This window comes from Mirounga angustirostris, unplaced genomic scaffold (assembly GCF_029215605.1).
Source record: "Mirounga angustirostris isolate CCGP_5_RB_7025 unplaced genomic scaffold, mMirAng1.0.hap1 SCAF_13, whole genome shotgun sequence".
Taxonomy (NCBI): domain Eukaryota; kingdom Metazoa; phylum Chordata; class Mammalia; order Carnivora; family Phocidae; genus Mirounga; species Mirounga angustirostris.
Genome location: NW_026991721.1, coordinates 52,895,992 through 52,919,119, shown reverse-complemented (window position 1 = coordinate 52,919,119; position 23,128 = coordinate 52,895,992). Strand labels below are relative to the sequence as shown.

The 23,128-nt window shown below is 37.9% G+C and overlaps 1 protein-coding gene across 6 annotated transcripts in view; it reads left to right on the top strand.

Moving 5' to 3' along the window:
• The window catches only part of ACER3 (alkaline ceramidase 3), a 163,800-nt gene that overhangs the window by 26,569 nt on the left and 114,103 nt on the right, over positions 1 to 23,128 (top strand). Inside the window, exon 1 of one of the 6 annotated variants that reach the window (XM_064576888.1) lies at positions 14,719 to 14,858. The exons of the other annotated variants lie outside the window; for them this stretch is intronic. Coding sequence (XP_064432958.1) covers positions 14,852 to 14,858 — 7 coding nt within the window. The 5' untranslated portion in view covers positions 14,719 to 14,851. Of the gene's footprint in view, positions 1 to 14,718; positions 14,859 to 23,128 lie in introns of those variants that run through there. 6 annotated transcript variants of the gene reach the window in all.

Here is a 23,128-nt window from a genome sequence, read left to right as displayed (position 1 = left end):
TTCATATGTTCATAAAATTCATATGGATTTCCTTTGTGGAAACCACTTCTCTTGTTTTTCTTATTAGAGAGTAATTACTTTCTTATTGTGGAAAATTTTGAATCAGTCAGCAAATATTGACTGGTTACTTTCAGTATGCCAGGCACAGTGCTAAGCCTGGGAGAAACTGGTAAAATCTTCATGAAGTATATAGTTTAGACTGGGGGAAGTACTTAAACAGTTCAGCTCTTCAAAATGTTGTGAAAGGAAATGTAGAAAATACAAAGAAGCAGAAAAAGAAAATGAAAAGCACCAGTAATCACTCTGCTCAGCATTACATTACAAAATGAAATGTAAAAATCAGACCTGGCCCAAGCAAGCCCATGAGGCACTATTGATCTGCATAGGCGGTGGCTTAGATTCCGTGCTCCCCAACTCCTGTGTCATCCACCCCTGTGACCTCATGGACCGTTTCTTAGGAGCAGTTAATTGTTTGCTGTACATCCTCCATACTGTCTTCTCTCTCTTTTTTTCTCTGCATACACACATATTTTAAAAATAAAAATATATGACTATGCCTTGTGTAATATTTTGTGGCCTGATTTTCTCAATGAAGGTAATGAATACTTCCATTCTTTAAAAAGTCATTTAGAAGATAAACTATTTTTATTCTATAAGAGCTTACTTTAAATTAAAAAAAAATACATCAAGCCTACATTTCTCTATCAAAAGTGAAAAAATTTTTGTTCACCCCCGTCATGTGAAGTAATTCATGGAACCTATGTTCTTTTACTTTTCACTTACTTTACCTTTTTTTTTTTTTTAAACCTCATACAAGTTAAGAGGGCCTGAAATATGGCAGTGATAGTGAGGATGAATGTAAGGGAATTCTAGTGAACATTCCCACCCCTTGCTCATTGCCCTTCTGCCTCTTGTGATAGCTCAGGACTCCTTTCCATCTCTTTCCTCTTTTCCTTTTCTTCTTCCCCAACTAGGAAGTCTGGTTTTTTGGTTTTTTTGTTTTTTGTTTTTAAGATTTTATTTATTTGTCAGAGAGAGAGACACAGAGAGAGCACAAGCAGGGGGAGAGGCAGGCAGAGGGAGAAACAGGCTCCCCACTGAGCAAAGAGCCTGATGTGTGGGACTCGATCCCAGGACCCTGGGATCATGACCTGAGCTGAAGGTAGCTGCTTAACCAACTGAGCCACCCAGGCGTCCCAGAAGTCTATTTTATATGCATATAAAGCAGTAAGCAAGATACTTGTATAAATGTACATAAAGATGTTCGCTGAAGTATTGTTTAATAATAAAAAAAACCCATAGAAACAACCTAGAATGTCCAGTGATATGGGAATAGATAAATAAAATTTGGTATATTCCTATGATAGCATACTGTACAGCAGTTGAAAGGAATGAACTATTGTAATTATCTACTGGATCTCTCAACTGTAATTTTTATTGATAAAAACTTTGTGGAGTGATAGAGTTATCCTGTTTATTTATTTTTTAAAGATTTTGTTTATTTATTTATTTGACAGAGAGAAGCAGCATGAGAGGGGATAGGGTCAGAGGGAGAAGCAGGCTCCCCGCTGAGCCGGGAGCCCGATGCGGGACTCGATCCCGGGACTCCGGGATCATGACCTGAGCCGAAGGCAGTTGCTTAACCAACTGAGCCACCCAGGCGCCCTAGAGTTATCCTATTTAGATAAAAATAAAAAGCACAAAATAAAACTATGTTTATGGACATACATATATGTAAAATAATTTTTAAATGAATTACAATTATGCATCCAAATTAACACTAGCCATTACCTCTGGAAATGTGTGAAGGGGGATTGGACTGGAGAGATGGTTGACTTTGATTATATCAGTAATAGTTCATTTACTTTTTTTTTTTTTTTAAAGATTTTATTTATTTATTTGACAGAGAGAGACACAGCGAGAGAGGGAACACAGCAGGGGGAGTGGGAGAGAGAGAGAAGCAGGCTCCCCGCAGAGCAGGGAGCCCGATGCGGGACTCGATCCCAGGACCCTGGGACCATGACCTGAGCTGAAGGCAGTCGCTCAACCAACTGAGCCACCCAGGCACCCTAGTTCATTTACTTTATTATAATAAAAAGCTTGATGCAGACGTGGCAAAATGTAAATAATGATCAATTGTAGGTGGGGGGTGTATTTGTTACATTATTTTTTCTGGATTATACAGTTTCTGTAATTAAAGGTCATTGTATAGTGTCTGGCACAAAATAGATATTTAATGAATTTCAGTTTTCTCTGTTTTTGTCAACTGTTCCTACAGGAGGAATGGATCATTGTAGTATCAGTAAATAACTGGGATGTTACATAGCCAGTTTAATATCCCAGTTATTTAAAGCTTCTCCAGCCACTTTAAAGATACCCTCCCCTACCCATGGTGATATATTTTGAGGTACAAATTCAGGAAATAAACATTCTTTATGACAGATTGGGCCAGGAACCTGTTCTTAGGAGAAATACCAATATACCCTGTCTAGCAACTTTTGTATTGTTTCATGGTTATTGTTTCTGCACTTAGAAGTCTTCTGTAGATTACAACTCAGTAGACACTATGTCAAATAATTTATTGTGAAACCTGTGTTATTTAGCTAATTGGTTTTTTCTTCCAAGTTTTTATTGATTGATTTTTAAAGATTTTATTTATTTATTAGAGAGGGAGAGAGAGAGGGAGAGAGGGCGAGGGCGAGGGCGTGTGCATGAACGGGGAGGGACAGAGGGAGCCTGGCTTGGGGTTTGATCCTAGGGCCCTGGGATCATGACCTGAGCCGAAGGCAGATGCTTAACCGACTGAGCCCACCCAGTTGCCCCTATGTTGTTGTTGGTTTTTTTCTTTTAAAGATTTATTTATTTATTTATTTATTTATTTATTTATTTATTTATTTATTTTAAAGATTTTATTTATTTATTTGAGAGAGACAATGAGAGAGAGAGAGCACATGAAAGGGGGGAGGGTCAGAGGGAGAAGCAGACCCCCTGCTGAGCAAGGAGCCCGATATGGGACTCGATCCCGGGACTCCAGGATCATGACCTGAGCCGAAGGCAGTCGCTTAACCAACTGAGTCACCCAGGCGCCCCAAAGATTTATTTATTTTGAGAGAGAGAAAAAGAGAAGGAGAGCATGGAGGGGGAGGGGCTGAGGGAGAGAAAAGCAGACTGCCCGCTGACTGCAGAGCCTGATGCAGGGCTCAATCTCATGACCCTGAGATCCTGACCTGAGCCAAAATTAAGAGTTGGACGCTTAACCTACTAAGCCACTCAGGCACCCCTTTCTTCCAAGTTTTTATTTTTTAATTTTAATTTTTAAAGATTTTATTCATTTATTTGAGAGAGAGAGAGAAGGAAAGCACAGAGGGAGAGTGAGAGGGAGAAGCCGACTCCCCACTGAGCAGAGACCCTGACGTGGACCCTGAGATCATGACCTGAGCCAAAGGCTGACACTAACCGACTGAGCCACCCAGGCGCGCCGCGCCCCCCCCCCCCCCGCCGAGTTTATATTTAAATTCCAGTTCGTTAACATACAGTGTAATATTAGTTTCAGTTGTAGAATTTAGTGATTCAATACTTACAAATACCTGGTGCTCGGAGCACCTGGGTGGCTTAGTCTATATATATACACACACACACACCACACCTTCTTTATCCATTTCTATCTGTGGACACTCGGGCTCTTTCCATAATTTGGCTTTTGTGGACACCTGGGCTCTTCTCATAATTTAGCTATTGTTGATAATGCTATAAACATCAGGGCGCACGTATCCTTTCAAGTTAGTATTTTTGTATGCTTTGGGTAAATACCTAGTAGTGCAATTACTGGATCATAGGGTAGTTCTATTTAACTTTTTGCGGAAACTCCGTGTTGTTTCCCAGAACGGCTACACTAGTTTGCATTCCCACCAACAGTGTAAGAGAATTCCCCTTTCTCTGCATCCCCACCAACATCTGTTTCCTGTGTTGTTAATTTTAGCCATTCTGACAGGTGTGAGGTGGTATCTCATCGTGGTTTTTGACTTGTATTTTCCTGATGATGAGTGATATTGAGCATCTTTTCATGTGCCTGTTAGCCATCTATATGTCGTCTTTGGAAGAGTTCTATTCATGTCTTTGGCTCATTTCTTAACTGGATTATTTGTTCTTTGGGTGTTGAGTTTGATAAGTTCTTTATGGATTTTGGATACTAACCCTTTATCAGATATGTCATTTGCAAATATCTTCTCTCATTCCATAGGCTGCCTTTTAGTTTTGTTGATATTTCCTTCTGGTATAGTCATGATTTTTAACTGATGCATTTCAGCTCTAAGTAAATGAAGAGTGAGTGAAAAATTACAGTGAGACTAGTTTTGAGTAAAGGATAAATCTGATACATGAGATTAATTTGTGAGTAAAGAATTACTCCATTACATCATAATTGAATTGCTTCTAAAATAATGTCTGTTAGTTTTTGAATATCTTTACTATTGTGTAAATTTGGCGCTAGTTTAATTTGCATGAGGGCAGAGTCTGTCTGGTTTTCCTTTGTATTCCATTATAGTGCTTTTCATAGTAGACATTCAGTAAAGACTTGTTTTTGAATGAGTGAATAAATGTAAAGCTGCTGCTCTTAAGAAATTTAACGTAAGATGATAGATGTAAATACTTACATTTTGATTTAGTGAAAAGAGAGCTATCTGTGTAGGGCAATCTGTACTAAGTGCCAGATGAGGGGTTAGAACAGTCAGTGCTATAAGAAGAGGGAGTGATCATTTTCAGTAGGGTGACTAAGCCAAACTTACTGAGTTGGGCCCTGAAAAGAAAGTTTCAATGAAAATGGAGAGGAAGTAGGGATTATCAAAATAATCATTTTCTGATTTTGTTATTTCAAAATGCCTCTTTATCCTGAATATGGTTTGGAAACTTCCCCTGTTTTGACCTGTGGATAAATCTGGAATCTTCATTTCACTAAGTATTTCTCCAGGGAGATCAGGACCATCTTATTTCCCTTGTTCTTCTAATTCATGTCTTCTGTATCATTCTTTTCTGTTAATTGTTTATTCTCACTGTTTAGCTCTCATCTTTGAGCCTTCTTCAAAGCAGCATTATATAAAGATAATATTCTTTTTTTGCTATGAGTCTGTCCCTTTCCCTGTGACTTCCATCTTAATGGACTATAGTTTACCTGAGCCGTAACTAATGTGGAGCTCCCAAGGTCTTCTGTTACCTCTTTAAGAGACCACTATGTACTTGGCCTTTCTTCCCAAACCTAAAATGTACTTCCTCTTGAACTTAATATGAACATTTTCATTTTTATTATTTTATAATAAATGGTTTTAAGTTTTATTTTTATTATAACATACATGCAGTAAAGTGAAAATAGAATGTATGTTTCAAAAATAATGTAAAACCAGTTTTCATAAATTAAATAATTTTTTGAAGCTATTATATGTACTCTAAAGAAAATAGAATGACTCTTGTATTAGTATAAATAAATATATAAATACTTCTTATCTTTCCTTCTTCCAAGGCATAGCTCCAGTGCTAGCTCCTTACTGAATCTCTTCTTGGGTTCCCTCCCTTCCCCTGAGTATGTTGTTGGGTGCTCGTTGGTCCTGCCATTCTCCCTTGCTAGTTGGTTACCTGTCTCTCTTTCCTACTAAATTGTATATATATTTTCTTAGAACAGGAACCAGGGTTATTCACCTGCTAAACCTTTCTTCTCATCTCCCATCTAAGTGACTTACCCATAGGAAATACTTAATAAATGTTTGTCAAATTGAACTGAATTTGTACTTAAAATTCTTTAAAGTAAGACATACCTGTATTGGTTTCCTGTTTTTATTCTGATATCTGTCTTAAAAGCTACTAAGGAGTACCTAATACTGTAATATGCATTTGTGTGATTTTTTAAAACTCTGGGTGAAATAGCTTATACTACAATTTTCTTTGTTTTTCTTTATTATTGTTTTAATTGGAAGGCAAACTTTCTCCCTTCTGACAACTGTTCTGAGCTGATCTAAGTACCAAGACAATTCCCAGGCAGCACTTAATTTTTATTTTATTTTATTTTTATTTTATATCCATTAATTAACATATAGTGTATTATTAGTTTCATAGGTAGAGTTTAGTGATTCATCAGTTGCATATAACACCCAATGCTCATTACATCAAGTCCCCTCCTTAATGCCCATCACCTGATACCCCATGCCCCTCCCCACCTCCTCTCCAGCAACCCTCAGTTTGTTTCCCGTAGTTAAGAGTCTGCTACGGTTTGTCTTCCTCTCTGATTTAATTTTATTTTATTTTTCCCTCCCTTCCTTTCCCTATGTTCATCTGTTCTGTTTCTTAAATTCCAGCACCTAATTCTTAACATAGCAAGATTGTGGAAATTCCTGTATAATGTTCAGTGGATCTTTGTCATATCAGAAATGATCTTTCTGGGTCATATTTATTGTTTTCATCATACTTCTTTAAAAAATTTCAATATTTTGGGGTCCCCCCCTCATTTTACAGGTCAGGAAACTAAGTCTTTTTTTTTTTTTTAAGATCTTATTTATTTACTTGTTAGAGAGCACAAGCAGGAGGAGCTGCAGGCAGAGGGAGAAACAGGCTCCCTGCTGAGCAAGGAGCTGCATGTGGGCTTGATCCCAGGACCCTGGGATCATGACCTGAGCTGAAGGCAGACGCTTAACCAACTGAGCCAGCCAGGAGTCCCAGGAAACTAAGACTTAGGCATAAATAAGTTTCCCAAGTTAACACAACTAGAAAGTGGTAGGAATAAAATGTTGCCTGATATAAATTGAGGAGATTAAATTAGATGATCTGCCTGTCTTCTTTCAGCTCCAAAGTCTCTGAAGTTCTGGGAGTCTTTAACATTATTTGAACATTTGTATAAGCAGTAAAATATTTGACAAAATGAACTTGCTTTGGGGAAAGTGTCGGGTTGCTTTCAAGCTCAAACCAGTTTACTGCTCTCACGGAGATCATTTGCTGACTGTGCCGGAGGGCTCCTCACAGTGGCAATGAAGTAATACCTATCATTTTTTCAGCTTCACCAGGTTTTAATGCTTCCATTTTTTTTATCTTCCATTCTGGGTGGTGGTTATACTCTTGAAAATATAATTGAGCTCTCAATGTCTACCCAGTTGCCCCAGGGCTTTCTTGTATCCAGCAAAATTCAGAACCCGTAAGACTGCTGAGTGCACTGGCTCCACCTACTCTCATGCTGAGGCAAACATCCTCCTACTGTTATCCGTTGAGAGTTGTTTCAAATTTACCTTTGCATATTGCCTTTTCCCCCTGACTTTCTTTCCTTTACTTTTGATATTAGAGTTTTCTTTTCATTTACCAAAATTTGCTTTTACTTATTAAGAAATCTCTAAATTATGGGAATGTTGTTAACGTCTGTAATTTTTATTTGGTGGGAGAATACAAAGAAATTGTGTTTGGGGGTATGAAAATACTGTAGTTTTCAGATTTAAAAAAATTCCTTAAGTCTATATTCAAGGAGGATTCCCTCTATAAAAAAATATTTTTTTGCTTGAATGTTTTAGTGTACTTACTGTGTGATATATGAATGAATCTCTAGTTTTTACTTCTGGTAAAAAACTTTTAATTGAATTTTCTGGGAGCATCCCAAACCCAGGTAAACTCTAATTAGAAGTAATTTAGCCTTCATTTTCTATCATTCATTTATATTATTAATATTTTAATTCTAAACTATAAGAACAATATAACTACATTGTAGAAAATATAGAAAAAAGAGAAAAGACCATTTTGCCATCTTAAAAAATCCATTCTTCTCATTTTGGTATTGGGGGAAACTTCAGCAACCGTAGTTATACCCAGCCATGATTAATGAAAACATAGTGTTATAGTTGTGCTCGTTATCAACTTCTCAGCTAGTTATCAGCTCCAGGTTGATTCATTGCATGCTCTGTGAAAATGGACCTGGACCCTTTAAATAGGTCTCCTTTGCTAGCTGGCTGAGTGTTAAACTTTGCCAGTAGAGGGCACTGGAGAGACATTGCAAGAGGGAAGGGTTTTCTTTCTTGGTTCTGGGGTGCTGGCTTGGTGGCTCCTCCAGTGCCTGGCTGTTGCAATACAAGTGGCTTATCTAGTGTCTCTCTGACAGTGCATGAAGCTTCCTCTAGTGTCCAGATCTTAAAGCTTGGTCAGCTTTTACAGTGATAGCTCCTGCAGAGCATGGGAATCAGCAGCTACTGGCCCGTAGCTCCCCCCTCCATGAGATCAGCTTTCTCTGGCTCCCTAGAGGGCATATGAAGAACAAGTTCTTAAGGGTATGATTTTCAGTAAGCTCTGCAGTTGTGGCACTACAGCAAATTTTCTGCTGTTCTGTGAGCTGCGGTCCTGCCCTCTCCCAAAAGGTGTAGATCTCAGTCCTGGCTGGGACCTCTTCTTTTCGTATTCTATCTCCAACCTAGCAATAGTGGCCATTCCTTACATTTGCTGTTCCTATATTCTGAAGAGTTCTCTTACTTCTTACTAGCCAATCCCTCATTACTCCAATTCTTTCATGATTCTTTATAGTAAACTTTTCTTGTTCAAATTACTCTGTGGTTTGGTGAGGGTTCCCCAAACACCAAAATGATAAAAATGGATATTTTAAGATGGTAAAATAATGGATTTTTTTTCTTTTTTTCCTCTGTATTTTCTACAGTGTGGCTATATTGTTCTTATAATTTAAAACATTAATATAAATGAATGGTAGAAAATAAAAGCTAAATTACTTCTACTTAGAGTTTGGTCCTTGACTTACACCATTTCTTTAAAAGATTTTATTTATTTCGGGCGCCTGGGTGGCTCAGTTGGTTAAGCGACTGCCTTCAGCTCAGGTCATGATCCCAGGGTCCCGGGATCGAGTCCCACATCGGGCTCCCAGCTCAGCAGGGAGCCTGCTTCTCCCTCTGACCCTCTCCTCTCTCACGCTGTTTCTCTCTCGCTCGCTCTCCAATAAATAAATAAATGAAATCTTTAAAAAAAAAATAAATAAAAGATTTTATTTATTTGAGAGAGTGCACACGCTTGTGCACGAGTGGGTAGGGGGAGGGAAAGAAAGAGGGAGAAGCAGTTTCCTTGCTGAACTGGGAGCCTGACTCAGGGCTCAATTCCAGGACCCTGAGATCATGACCTGAGCTGAAGGCAGATGCTTAACCAACTGAGCCCCGCAGGCGCCCCGACTGAAACCATTTTTAAGCAGAAATTTTTAGTCCGTGATCATTTTATGTGCATTCTTTTTGTTCAGTAAAGTTAAATTAGCTAATATTTATATATTTCCTTATTTACAATTTCATATCTATTATTCTTTAAATTAGCTTTTTAAAAACAACCTTTTATTCTTCTTGACTTTATAATCTTAGCTTCTTGACTTTATAGTTTTTTTGCTTTTGTAGTTAAACCTTTGGTGTCCTGTTTTAATAACTCATTGCCACTCCAAGGTCATCAAGATATTTTCCCGTGTTTTCTTCTAAAAGTTATATTGTTTTACCTTTCATGTTTAGATCTGCAGTACATCTCGAATTTATTTTTGTATAAAAAAATGTGAATTTGGGGTCCAGATTTTTTTTCCCGCCATGTAAGTATCTAGTTGATCCAGTGCCCTTTATTGAAAAGACCATTTTTTCTATACTACACTGCAGGGCCATGTTTGTTATAAATCAGGTGACTGTACAAGTTGGTTCTTGGGGTCTTTTCTGTTGTTCTATTTGTCTATCCTTGCAAATAGGCCTTGATATCTAGTTGTGTAAATACTCTGTTATTTGAGATTGTCTGGATTCTTCTTGGCCTTTTGAATTTTCTTTTTTTTTTTTTTTTTTAAAGATTTTATTTATTTATTTGACAGAGAGATAGAGAGAGAGAACAAGTAAGCAGAAAGGCAGGCAGAGGGAGAGGGAGAAGCAGGCTCCCCGCTGAGCAGGGAACCCGATGCGGGGCTCCATCCCAGGACCCTGGGATCATGACCTGAGCCGAAGGCAACCACTTAACCGACTGAGCCACCCAGGCGCCCCAAGCCTTTTGAATTTTCATATAAAGTTTAGAATCAGTTTCTCAATTTGCACCCAAAAAACCTGTCAGGAGTTTTAGTCTTAAACCTCTTTTGTTAGATTTGTATCTAGGTATGTGATGTGTTTTGATGCTACTGAAAATTACATGTGGAGCACTATAACTTTCAGTAAAAGATTCAAGTTGTCAGTCTGACTCAGGAGTCAAAAATGTCTTTATTACTATGTTTTCTTAGCTGTATAGAGAGATACAGCGGGTACAGCATCATTATCTGATCTCAAGGCCTATTATCTACCCAAATACACAGATTCAGGTATAATGCAGTAATACTTCAGGAGTCTAGTCAAGAAAGCAAGTCTTCTACAAGGGAAAAATTCATGCTAGCTTCAAACTTCTCCATAGTAACGTTCAGTCTGGAAGACAACAGCACAATACTTACAAACTTTTGAAGGAAAGAGAGATCCCAACAGTTTATAGCTAAGTCATCTTTTGAGAATAAAGGCAGAGCACAATATTCTCAAACACTCAAGATGTTAAGGAATACAATATGTATAACTCCTTGAAAAACTACATGAGGATGGATTATGAAATCTAAACAAGTAGATCATGGTTAAAAAACATAAAGGCAAAATGGGAAGAAAGGTCATGGGGAAAAAGACTAGTGGTAGGCACAATATCCATTTAAATTGAGATTTGAGGCTAAAAACAAGGCTGGACATAGAAGTACCATATAATACAGGAATTCATGTCCTAGGAATATACCCTAGAGAATTGAAAACGTCTACACAAAAAAATTGTATTATGAATGTTCATAGCACATTATTTATAATAGTCAAAGAGTGGAAAACAACCCAGATGTCTTAACTGATGAATATATAAATAAGATGTGGCATATCCACTCAGTGGACTATTTGGCAATAAAAAAGAATGAAGTTATAGATACATGCATGCTACAAAATGGATGAACCTTGAAAACATGCTAAGTGAGAGAAGCTAGACACAAAAGACTACATATTATATGATTTCATTTATATGAAATATCCAAAATAGCCGAATCCATAGACATGGCAAGTGGATTAGTAGTTGCCAGGGACTGTGGGGAGGAGAGATGGGGAGTGACTGCTAATGGGTCTGAGGTTTCATTTTGGGCTGATGAAAATGTTCTAAAACTAGTGATGATGGTTGCACAAATAGGTAAGTAAGTTAGAAACCACTGAATTTTATACATGAAAAGGTTAAGTTTTATGATATGTGAATTATATCTTGATAAAGCTGTCATTAAACCCACAAGGGTGGAAAATGTGGTCTGCAGAACTAAACGTAAATCCTTGACAATGTGAAATATATAGGCCTTGACAATGTGGAAATGACTAATAAAAATAAGTAAGTAGGGGAAGAGAGGTGGGAGGAAATTTTGGAGTGTGAATTTTTTAATGTTTCACAGCAAGGATGCATTTGCTATAGGGGCGCCTGGGTGGCTCAGTTGGGTAAGCGTCTGACTCTTGATTTTAGCTTAGGTCATGATCTCAGAGTCATGGGATCAAGCCCCTGTACACTCCCCACTCAGCATGGAGTCTGCTTGCCCTTCTCCCTCTGCTCCACCCTGCCCTCCCCCACTCCCCTGCTCACACACACTCTCTCAAATAAATAAATAAATAAAATCTTTAAAAAAAAAGGATGCTATAAAAAACATGTAAAAATCAGGTCTCTAATATTTCTTTTAGTCATTTTTTTTTTTTTAAGATTCTATTTATTTATTTATTTGAGAGAGCCTGAGAGAGAGAGAGAGCCCATGCAGAGGAGCAGGGTGGGGGGTGTGGGGAGGTAGAGGGGCAGAAGGAGAGGGAGAAGCAGACTCCCCACTGAGCAGGGAGCCTGATGTGGGGCTCTATCCCAGGACACTTGAGCCGAAGGCAGATGCTTAACTGACTGATCCACCCAGGTGCCCCTCTTTTAGTCATTTTCATATTCAGTTTTACTTTCTTTTTTAAATTAAGATATTTTTAATACTTTTGTTTAAAAAAGGGTATGTCTAATATCCTGTAAAACTTTGTCTTTTCTTTCTTAATTCATCCGTTCTTTCATCTCTTTCTATATGTAAACTTTATTAGCAAAACAAGCTGCCATCTGCTATAACCATTGTTAAATCAAAAGAGAAAGAAACACATAATTTTATGATAATACCAGAGGATAAGGGAGAAACTACTATACTCTGGTTTCATCAAGCATGCATGCATGGATTTAGTCATTCCCCCAGACTTTCCTGAGTGCCTGCTCTGTCCTTGATATTGTACCAAGTGAAAAGCATTACAATTATGAATAAGATATGGCCCCTGTCCAAAAAAGTTCATAGTCTAATAAGGCAGCTTGTTATGCTTTCTTTGGACAGCTCTAATTTTAGAATGTTTTGCCTTATATTGAGTAGAAATCTGCTTCTCTGTAACTTCATTGATTTTAATTTTGATATTTTACAGCTGCTGGAAGCCTCAATCACCCGTAGTTTAACAATCCTTCAGATATTTGAAGACTGCATTCATGCTGTTCTCATATGGTGTTTCATTAATTAAGTGAATGATTCCTTTATTTTAGTCTCTTCTCTCAGTACTTAGGTTCTATGTTTGTTTAAAGTAGGGTTCCATAGATAGGTAAACATTCCAAAGAGAAGCGGAATTAAAGCAGAGAGAAGGATGACCACTACCCATCTCTTTCCATTTTTACTTCTAAATTTTGCTTTGAGGTAGTATATTCAGATTTTCCCCAGGAATAGTCTACTGTCATCTTTCTCTCTTTGGATCTTTCTCTTATAGTTGTCCTTATTCTGTCTCTCACAGCAGCCTATATTTGTGGTTTGCAGTTTCTCATTCTAATTTGTAAAACTTTGCATTGTCCTTAATTGAGTTTTATGTAGTTTGTAAGACTCTCCTACCTCCTGTCTCCAGGTCATTTGAAATGTGTTTCTGACTTTCATAGTATTGACTTCTCAGCTGAATTTAATATTATCTGTACCTTTGGGCATATTTCGATTCCTTTATTTCAGCCATCAGTAAAGATTTTCATTAGTTTGAATCCTAGGGCCCTCCTGAATGGCATCTTCTGCAGGTTTCAGCATCTTTCTCAGGTTTACTTAAAGCTATAGAAAACTGTCATTTGGATATATAACTATCAATCTATCTAGTTCCCCACCTTATGTTTTCACACTCCACCTAGGCAAATTACTTTGCTATTTGTGCAATTGGGAATTTACTTAAAACATTTTTAATAGAATACTCTTTGATATAATTTTTTTTAAAAGGTTTTATTTATTTATTTTAGAGAGAGAGCATGATTGGGGGAAGGAGTAGAGGGTGAGGGAGAGAGAGAATTCCAAGCGGACTCCCGCGCTGAGTGTTGAGCCGGACACAGGACTCGATCTCACAACCCCGAGATCATGATCTTAGCCAAAATCAAGAGTTGGTCGCCTGACTGGCTGAGCTGCCTAGGCACACCCTCTTTGGTATAATTTTTAAAATATTAATAAGGACCTTCTTTGTACAAGCATTGTGCTAGTACATTTAAGGGTAAGAACATTGACTGTAAGGACAGATAGACCTGGAATAAAATCTTGGCTCTGCCGTTTGTTTACTGTGAGAACTTGGGTAAATTAAATAATCTCTTCCCTGGGGTGCCTGGGTGGCTCAGTTGGTTGTGTGTCTGCCTTCTGCTCAGGTCATGATCCTGGAGTCCCGAGTCAGGCTCCCTGCTCAGCAGGGGGTCTGCTTCTCCCTCTGCCCTTCGCTCCAACTCGTGCTTGTCTCTGTCTCTCTTGCTCTCTCTCTCTCTCAAATAAATAAATAAAATCTTAAAAACAATAATCTCTTAGCCTGACTTTATTGTTTGCTTAATGGGGCAGTGTTTCACAAGGTTGTTGTGAGAAGCAAGTTAGCACATGTATAAAGTGAAGTCCAGTACTTGGTACTTAATACGACAGTAGACTTAGGTTCCTTTCTCTCTTTTCAGTATCTAGCTCAAATCTTATCACATCTATGAAACTATCCCCAACTGTTTTATTCCCTTTCCTAAAAGTTTCTTTAATTAATTTTTATTTTATCAAAGTGATGTGTTAAAAGTATAAAAATCCAGTACATTAAAAAATAAATAAAAACCCAGCTAGTGATAGAAGAGTTGTAATAAAACCAAAAAGCAGTGCCTTTCCCTTTTTTCTCTCTACCCTCTAATTCTACTCCCCGGAGGCAAAACTTTTTTAAAAACAGTTTTATTGAGGTATAGTTGACATTCAACAGAGTGTGCATACTTAAGGTGTATAAATTAAGGTTTGACATATATACATGTGAAACCATCACCACAATCAAGGGATTGAACATACCCATCACCTCCAGGTTTTCTCATGTCCCTTTGTTAAGTCCTCCCTTTCCATCCCACTGTTGGCTCTACCTCATCTCTACCCCACAACCACTGTTCTACTTTCTGACACTATAGGTTAGTTTATATTTTCTAAACTTTTATATGAACTGTTTTAATTCTTGTCTGCTAATTCTAACATATGTGCCAATTCCGGATTGTTTTCACTGGATTATTTGTCTCATTATGGGTTATGTTTCTTCTTTGTATGCTTGGCAATCTTTTTTTTTTTTTTTTTAAAGATTTATTTATTTGTTTCAAAGGGAGAGAGAGTGAGAGCAAGCAGGGGGCAGGGGCAGAGGGAGAAGAAGAGAGAATCCTTGAACAGACTCCCTGCTGAGCACCGAGCCCGGTGTGAGGCTCAATTCCATGATCCCGAGACCATGACCTGAGCTGAAACCCAAGAGTTGGACGCCCAACCTCCTGAGCCACCCAGGCACCCCATATGCTTGGTAATCTTTGATTGGATGCCAGACATTGTGTTTTTTACCTTGTTGGGTGCTGGATATTTTTGGTATACCAGAAATAGCCTTGAATTTTGTTCTAGGATTCAGTTAAGTTACTTGGAAATATATGTATATTTTTTGGATTTTGTCTCTGGTATTATTGAGATATAGTTGGAAACAGTTGACCTTGAATAATACGGAGTTGAGGAACACCGATATGCCCATGCAGTCAAAAAGCCATATAGAACTTTTGACTCCCCAGGATATAACTATTAGTAGCTTACTGTTGACCAGAAGCCTTACCAATAACATAAACAGTTGATTAGCACATATTTTCTGTTATATGTATTATATACTGTATTTTTACAATACAGTAAGCTGCAGAAAAGAAAATATTAGTAAGAAACTCATAAAGAAAAGAAAATGTATTTAGATTACTGTATTATATTTATTGGACCTGTGCAGCTCAAACCTGTGTTGTTCAAGGGTCAACTGTGTAATATTATATAAGGTTAACGTGTACAATGTGTTGATTTGATAAACATATATTGTAAAATGATTACCAGCATAGCATTGCATAATTACCTGTCATATAATTACCTGTCACATAATTACCATTTGTGTGTGTGTGGTGAGAACATTTAAGATGAACTTTCTTAGCAACTTTTAAGTATATCATATATTATTATTAGCTGTAATCACCATGCTGTACATTAAATCTCCAGAACTTGTTAATCCTATAACTGGAAGTTTGTACACCTTGACCTGTATGTCCTCATTCTCCAGTTCCCCACCCCCAACCCTTGGAATTACCATTCTCTTCTCTATTTCTCTGAGTTTGGCTTTTTTAGATTCCAAATATATATGATGTCACATAGTATTTGGTATCAGGGTAATGCTGGATTCATGAATACAAGTTTGGAAGTATTCCCTTCTCTTCTATTTTTGGGGAACAGTTGGAGGAGGTTTGGTGTTAATCCTTTTAAATATTTAGAATTCACCAAGGAAACTACTTGTTCTCAGCTTTTCTGTGTTGGGAGGTTTTTGATTACTGATTCAATATCCTTACTTGTTATTGTTTTATTAAGATTTTCTTTTTCTTCCTGATTCAGTCTTGGTGGATTGTGTATATCTAGGAATTTATCCGTTTCTTCTAGGTTTTCCAATTTGTTGGCATATAATTGTTCATAGTAGTCTCTCAGGATGCTTTTTGTTTCTGTGGTAGTAGTTGTAATGTTCTCTCTTAGTTCTGATTTTATTTATTTGAATTCTCTTGCTTTTTTTCTGAGTTAGTGTAGCTGAAGGTTTATCAGTTTTTATCTTTTAAAAAGCCAGCTCTTCATTTCATTAATCTAATTCATTTATTTCCACTCTGATTTTTATTTCTTTCCTTTTCCTAACTTTGGGCTTACTTTTTTTCTAGTTCTTTGAGGTATAAAGTTAGGTTGTTTATTTGAGATCTTTCTTTTTTCTTTTTTTTTTTTTTTTAAGATTATTTATTAGAGAGAGAGAGAGAACATGTTCGTGGGGTGGGGTGGGGCAGAGGGAAAGGGAGAGAGAATCTCAAGCAGACTCCACTAAGCACAGATCCTGATGCTAGGCTCCATCCCACAACCCCAAGATCATGACCGGAGCCGAAATCAAGAGTCTGACATTGAACTGACTGAGCCACCCAGGCGCCCCAACATCTTTCTTTTTTTCTTTTTTTTTAAAAGATTTTTTACTTATTCATTTGAGACAGAGATACAGAGAGAAAGAGAGAACATAAGCAGGAGGAGAGGCAGAGGGAGAGAGAGAGAAGCAGGCTCCCCACTGAGCAGAGAGCCCAACATGGGGCTTGATCCCAGGACCTGGAGATCATGACCTAAGTCGAAGGCAGAGGCTTAACCATCTGAGCCACCCAGGCGCCCCTCTTTTTTTCTTAATACAGGTATTTATTGCTATAAATTTTCCTTTTAGAACTACTTTAGCTGCATCCCATAAGTTTTGGTATATTGTGTTTCCATTTTCATTTATTTCAAGATTTTTTTTTTAAAGATTTTATTTATTTATTTGACAGAGACAGCGAGAGAGGGAACACAAGCAGGGGGAGTGGGAGAGGAAGAAGCAGGCTTCCTGCCGAGCAGGGAGCCCGATGTGGGGCCCGATCCCAGGACCCTGGGATCATGACCTGAGCCTAAGGCAGATGCTCAACGACTGAGCCACCCAGGCTCCCTATTTCAAGATATTTTTAAATGTACCTTTTGATTTCTTCTTTGCTCCATTGGTTGTTCAGGAATCTGTTGTTTAATTTACACATATTTGTGAATTTCTAGTTTTCCTCCATGTTAATTGATTTCTAGTTTTATACCACTGGGGTCAGAGAAGATACTTTGTATGATTTCAGTTTTAAATTTTTTTTTTTTAAGATTTTATTTATTTATTTGAGAGAGAGAGAGAATGAGAGACAGAGAGCATGAGAGGGAGGAGGGTCAGAGGGAGAAGCAGACTCCCTGCCGAGCAGGGAGCCTGATGCGGGACTCGATCCCGGGACTCCAGGATCACGACCTGAGCCGAAGGCAGTTGTTTAACCAACTGAGCCACCCAGGTGCCCTCAGTTTTAAAATTTTTACTAAGATTTGTTTTGTGACATGTGACCTATTCTGGAGAATGTGTATTCTGCTGCTCTTGGTTGGATGGAATATTCTATATATGTCTGTTAGGGCCTTTTGGTGTCAGGCGTAGTTTATTTTATTTATTTATTTATTTATTTATTTATTTATTTATTTATTTATTTATTTTCAAGCATAGTTTAAGTCCAACTTTTCTGTATTAGTTTTCTGTCTGGATTTACTATTCATTGTTAAAAGTGGGGTATTGAAGTCTCCTACTATTAATTGTATTGTGTATTTCTCCCTTCAGATCTGTTAGTATTTCTGAATATATTTAGGTGCTCTGATGTTGGGTGCATACATATTTACAGTTATTATATCCTCTTGATGAATTACGCCTTTGTTATTACATAATGATCTTCTTTGTCTTTTTTTTTTTTTAAGATTTTATTTATTTATTTGAGACAGAATGAGAGAGACAGAGAGCACATGAGAGGGGGGAGGGTCAGAGGGAGGAGCAGACTCCCCGACGAGCAGGGAGCCCGATGCGGGACTCGATCCCGGGACTCCAGGATCATGACCTGAGCCGAAGGCAGTCGCTTAACCAACTGAGCCACCCAGGCGCCCCGATCTTCTTTATCTTTTGTTACAGTTTTTTGTTTTTTTACTTGACAGAGAGAGAGAGCACATGCAGGGGGAGCAACAGGCAGAGGGAGAGGGAGAAGCAGGTTCCCTGCTAAGCAGGGAGCCTGATGTGGGGCTCGATCCCAGGACCCTGGGATTATGACCTGAGCCAAAGGCAGCCTCTTAACTGACTGGGCCACCCAGGCGCCCCATGTCTTTTGTTACAGTTTTTATCTTAAAGTCTGTTTTGTCTGAGTGTAGCTACCCCTGCTCTCTTTTGGTTTCCCTTGCATGGAATATCTTTTTCCATACTGTCACTTTGAGCATATGCATGTCCTTAAAGCTGAAGTGAATCTGTTGTAGCTAGCAAGCATATAGTCAGGTCTTGTTTTTTATCCATCCAGCCACTGTGTGCCTTTTAATTGCAGAATTTAATCCATTTACATTTAGAGTAATTATTGATAGTTGAGGACTTACTAATGCCATCTTAATTGTTTTCTGGCTGTTACATAGTTCCCTTATTGCTTTCTGCCCTTTGTTGCCTTATTTTGTGAATTGATTTTCTGTAGTTATATGCTTTGATTCCTTCCTCTTTATTTTTCTGTAGGTTTTTGCTTTGTGATTACCATGAGACTTACATAAGACAACCTAGAGATATAACAGTCTTTTTTCCCCACTGATAACAACTTCGCTTACTAAAACTCTACCCTTTTATTCTCCTCCTTGTAAGTTTTTGATATAACAGTTTACCTGTTTTTATTGTCTATTCATTAATAAATTATTGTAGTTACAGTTTTTTAATTTTGTTTTAATTCCAGTATGGCTAACATACAGTGTTAATTCCAGTTGTACATTGTAGTGATACAGCAATTCTATACATTACTCAGTGCCCATTATGATAAATACACTCCTAATCCCCATCCCCTATTTAACCCGTTCCTCCCCAACCTCCCCTCTGATAACTATCAGTTTGTTCTCTATTGTTAGGAGTCTGTTTTTTGGTTTCTCTCTCTTTCTGTTTTTTTCCTTTGCTCATTTGTTTTGTTTCTTAAATTCCACATATGAGTGAAATCATATGGTATTTGTCTTTCTCTGACTGGCTTATTTTGCTTAGCATTATACTCTAGATCCATCCATGTTCTTGCAAATGGCAAGATTTCATTCTTTGTTATGGCTGAAAAATATTCCGTTATGTATATATATGCTACAACTTCTTTATCCATTCATCTATGGATGGACACTTGGTCTGCTTCCATAATTTGGCTATTGTAAATTATGCTGTAATAAACATAGGGTGCATATATCCCTTCAAATTAGTGTTTTCATATTCTTTAAAAAAATTTTTTTTAATTATTATTTTTTAATATTTATTTATTTGAGAGAGAGAGAGAGCACATGCAGGAGGAACAACAGGCATAGGGAGAAGCAGGCTCCCCACCGAGGAGGGAGCCTGACGCGGGGCTCGATCCCAGGACCCTGGGATCCTGACTTGAGCCAAAGGCAGACGCTTAACCAGCTGAGCCACCCAGGCGCCCCAGTGTTTTCATATTCTTTGGGTAAATTCCCAGTAATGCAATTACTGGATCGTAAGGTAGTTCTATTTTTAACTTTTTGAGGGACGTCCATACTGTTTTCCATAGTGGCTGCACTAGTTTGCATTCCCACCAGTAGTGGGAATGGTTCCTTTTTCTCCACATCCTTGCCAACACCTGTTGTTTCTTGTGTTGATTTTAGCCATTCTGACAGGTGTGAGGTGATACCTCATTTTGGTTTTGATTTGCATTTCCCTGAGGATGAGTGGTGTTGAGCATCTTTTCATGTGTCGGCCATCTGCATGTCTCTTTTGGAGAAATGTCTGTTCATATTTTCTGCCCATTTTTTAATTGGATTATTTGGTTTCTTGAGTCGTGTATCAGTCCTTTTTATATTTTAGATACTAACTCTTTATTGGATATGTCATTTGCAGCTATAGTTGTTTTTTGGGTTTTTTTTTTTTTTGCAGCTATAGTTATTTTTAATACTTTTGTCCTTTCACATTTATAAGTGATAGAGGTAAGTGATTAACATACCATCATATTACAGTATTAGAGTATTCAGACTTGGACCATATGCTTACCTTCACCAGTGTGTTGTATATTTTTATATATTTTCATGTTTCTAATTAGCATTATTTCATTTCAGCTTGGAGATCTTTCTTGTTGTTTTTTTGTTTGTTTGTTTTTAGAGATTGAGAGAGCACGAGCAGGGGAGGGGAGAGGCAGAGGGTGAGAAGGAGAGAGACTGAATCCCAGGCAGGCTCCATGGCAAGATTTCATTCTTTGTTATGGCTGAAAAATATTCCATCATGACGCTGAGATTATGACCTGAGCCAAAATTAAGAGTCGGTTGCTTAACTGACTGAGCCACCTAGGTGCCCTGATCTTGTTTTTTTGTTTGTTTGTTTGTTTTTTTAACACTTTATTTATTTGAGAAAGAGAGTGAGTAAGTGAGAGAGAGAGAAAGCACAATTGCGGGGAGTGGGGAGGGAGAAGCGGACGCCCTACTAAGCAGGGAGCTCAATGCAGGGCTTGATCCCAGAACCCTGGGATCATGACCTGAGCCAAAGGCAGTCACTTAACCGATTGAACCACCCAGGCGCTCCCCTGATCTTGTTTTCTAATGTAAGCGTTTGTAGCTATAAATTTCTCCTTAGTGCTGCTTTTGTTGCATCCCATGAATTTTGGGATGTTGTGTTTATTTTAATTCATCGCTAAGTATTTTCTACTTTCTCTTGTGATTTCCTATTTGATCCGTTGGTTGTTTAAGAATATGGTGTTTATCAAAACAGCATGGTACTGGCACAAAAACAGACACATTGATTAATGGAACAGAATAGAAGAGAGCCCAGAAAGAAAGCCATGCTTATATGGTCAACTAATCTCCCAACAAGGGGGCAAGAATATATAATGGGAAAAAGACAACCCCTTCATAAATGGTGCTGGGAAAACTGGGTAGCTACATGCAAAGGAATGAAACTGGACCACTTTCTTATACCATACACAGAAATAAGCTCAAAATGGATTAAAGACTTAAATGTAAGAACTGAAATCATAAAACTCCTAGAAGAAAATATAGGCAGTAATTTCTTTGACATCACCCTTAGCAACATTTTTCTAGATATGTCTCCTCAGGCAAGGGAAACAAAAGCAAAAATAAACTATTGGGACTACATTAAAATGAAAAGCTTTTGCACAGTGAAGGAAACCATCAACAAAATGAAAAGGCAAGAGTGACTAGAATTAATAAGACAAGAAATAAAAAGTGTTGGTGAGGATGTGGAGAAGAGGGAACCCTCATACACTGTTGGTGGGAATGTAAATTGGTGCAGCCACTGTGGAAAACAGCATGGAAGTTCCTGAAAAAGTTAGAGAAATTGGGGCACCTGGCTGGCTTAGTTGGTAGAGCATGCAACTCTTGATTTCAAGGTTGTGAGGATGTAGGGATTACTTTAAAAAATACCCCCAAATTAAAGAATATATTAAAAAATAGTAATATTATATGATCCAGTAATCCCACTACTGGGCATTTACCCAAAGAAAATGAAAACACTAATTTGAAAAGATACATGCACTTCTGTATTTATCACAGCATTATTAACAACAGCCATGAGATGGAAGTAGCCCAAGTGTCCATCCATAGATGAATAGATAAAGAAGATATGGTGTATATATATATATAACATATATATAATGGAATATTGCTCAGCCATAAAAACGAGTGTTATCTTGCCATTTGTGACAACATGGATGGGCCTAGATAGTATTAGGCTAAATGAAATAAATCAGAGAAACACAAATACCGTATGATTTCACTTATGTGGAATCTAAAAAACAAAACAAACAGTAAAAACAGATCCATAAATACAAAGAACAAACTATGGTTGCCAAGGAGGATGCGCAAAGTGGGTGAAGTAGGAGATATAGACTTCCAGTTATGGAATGAATAAGTTTCAGGGATGAAAGGTACAGCATAGGAAATAGTATTGTAATTAGCATTGTATGGTGACAGATGGTGGTGGGTATACTTGTGAGCACAGCATAATGTATAGACTTGTCAAATCACTGTTATACACCTGAAATTGATGGAACATTATGTATCAACTGTAATTTAAAAAGGAGCTGACATAGGGGTACCTGGGTAGCTCAGTTGTTTAAGCTTCTGACTCTTGATTTGGGCTCAGGTCAAGATCTCAGGGTCGTGAGCTTGAGCTGCGCATCAGGCTCCGGGTTCAGTGGGGAGTCTGCTTAGGATTCTTTCTCTCTCCTTCTGCCCCTCCTCCCAATCTCCAACCCCCTGACCCCCACTCACCTTATCCCTTCCTCTCTCAATAAAAAAAAGCAGGGGAGCTGACATAAGATATTAACTTCATGTTTATACTTATCTTTGCATCTTAACATTATTAAAATAAAAAATGAAAGCATTCTTTATTAAAAACATTTGTATTAATTTAGGTTTATCATTCATGTAACAGCATTAAATTTACCAAAGATGTGTAATGTATCAAAGACCAGGCATTTGTCTTTCAGTTTCAGGATGGTATCAGGCTTTGTATTCACAGAGAAGAGGTTGTTAGCATTTTTAATTCAAATGAAATAAGGTGCACTGATAAAGGACATATTTTGCATCAGTTAGGATTAGGTTTGGCTGTAACAAATATGTGAAAATTAGTGCCTTAAAGAAGATGTAGATTTATTTCAGTCTGAAGAGAGGCAGTTCGGGGTTTGGATGGCAGCTCTTTGGTATCAGGGACACAAGCTTCTCTCATTTTGTTGCTTAGCCATTTTTGGTGTAGGGGCCCAGGGCAGGCTGCCCAAGATGGGCCATCTTGGTATAAAGATTATTTTGAGTTAAAAGTAATTAACTCAAATTGGGTGGCTCATTCAGTTAAGTGTCGGACTCTTGATTTCAGCCCAGGTCATGATCTTCGGATCCTGAGGTCGTCCACACTCATCGGGGAGTCTGCTTGGATTCTCTTCTCCCTCTCCTTCTGCCCCCCTACTAAAATAAATAAATAAATTTAAA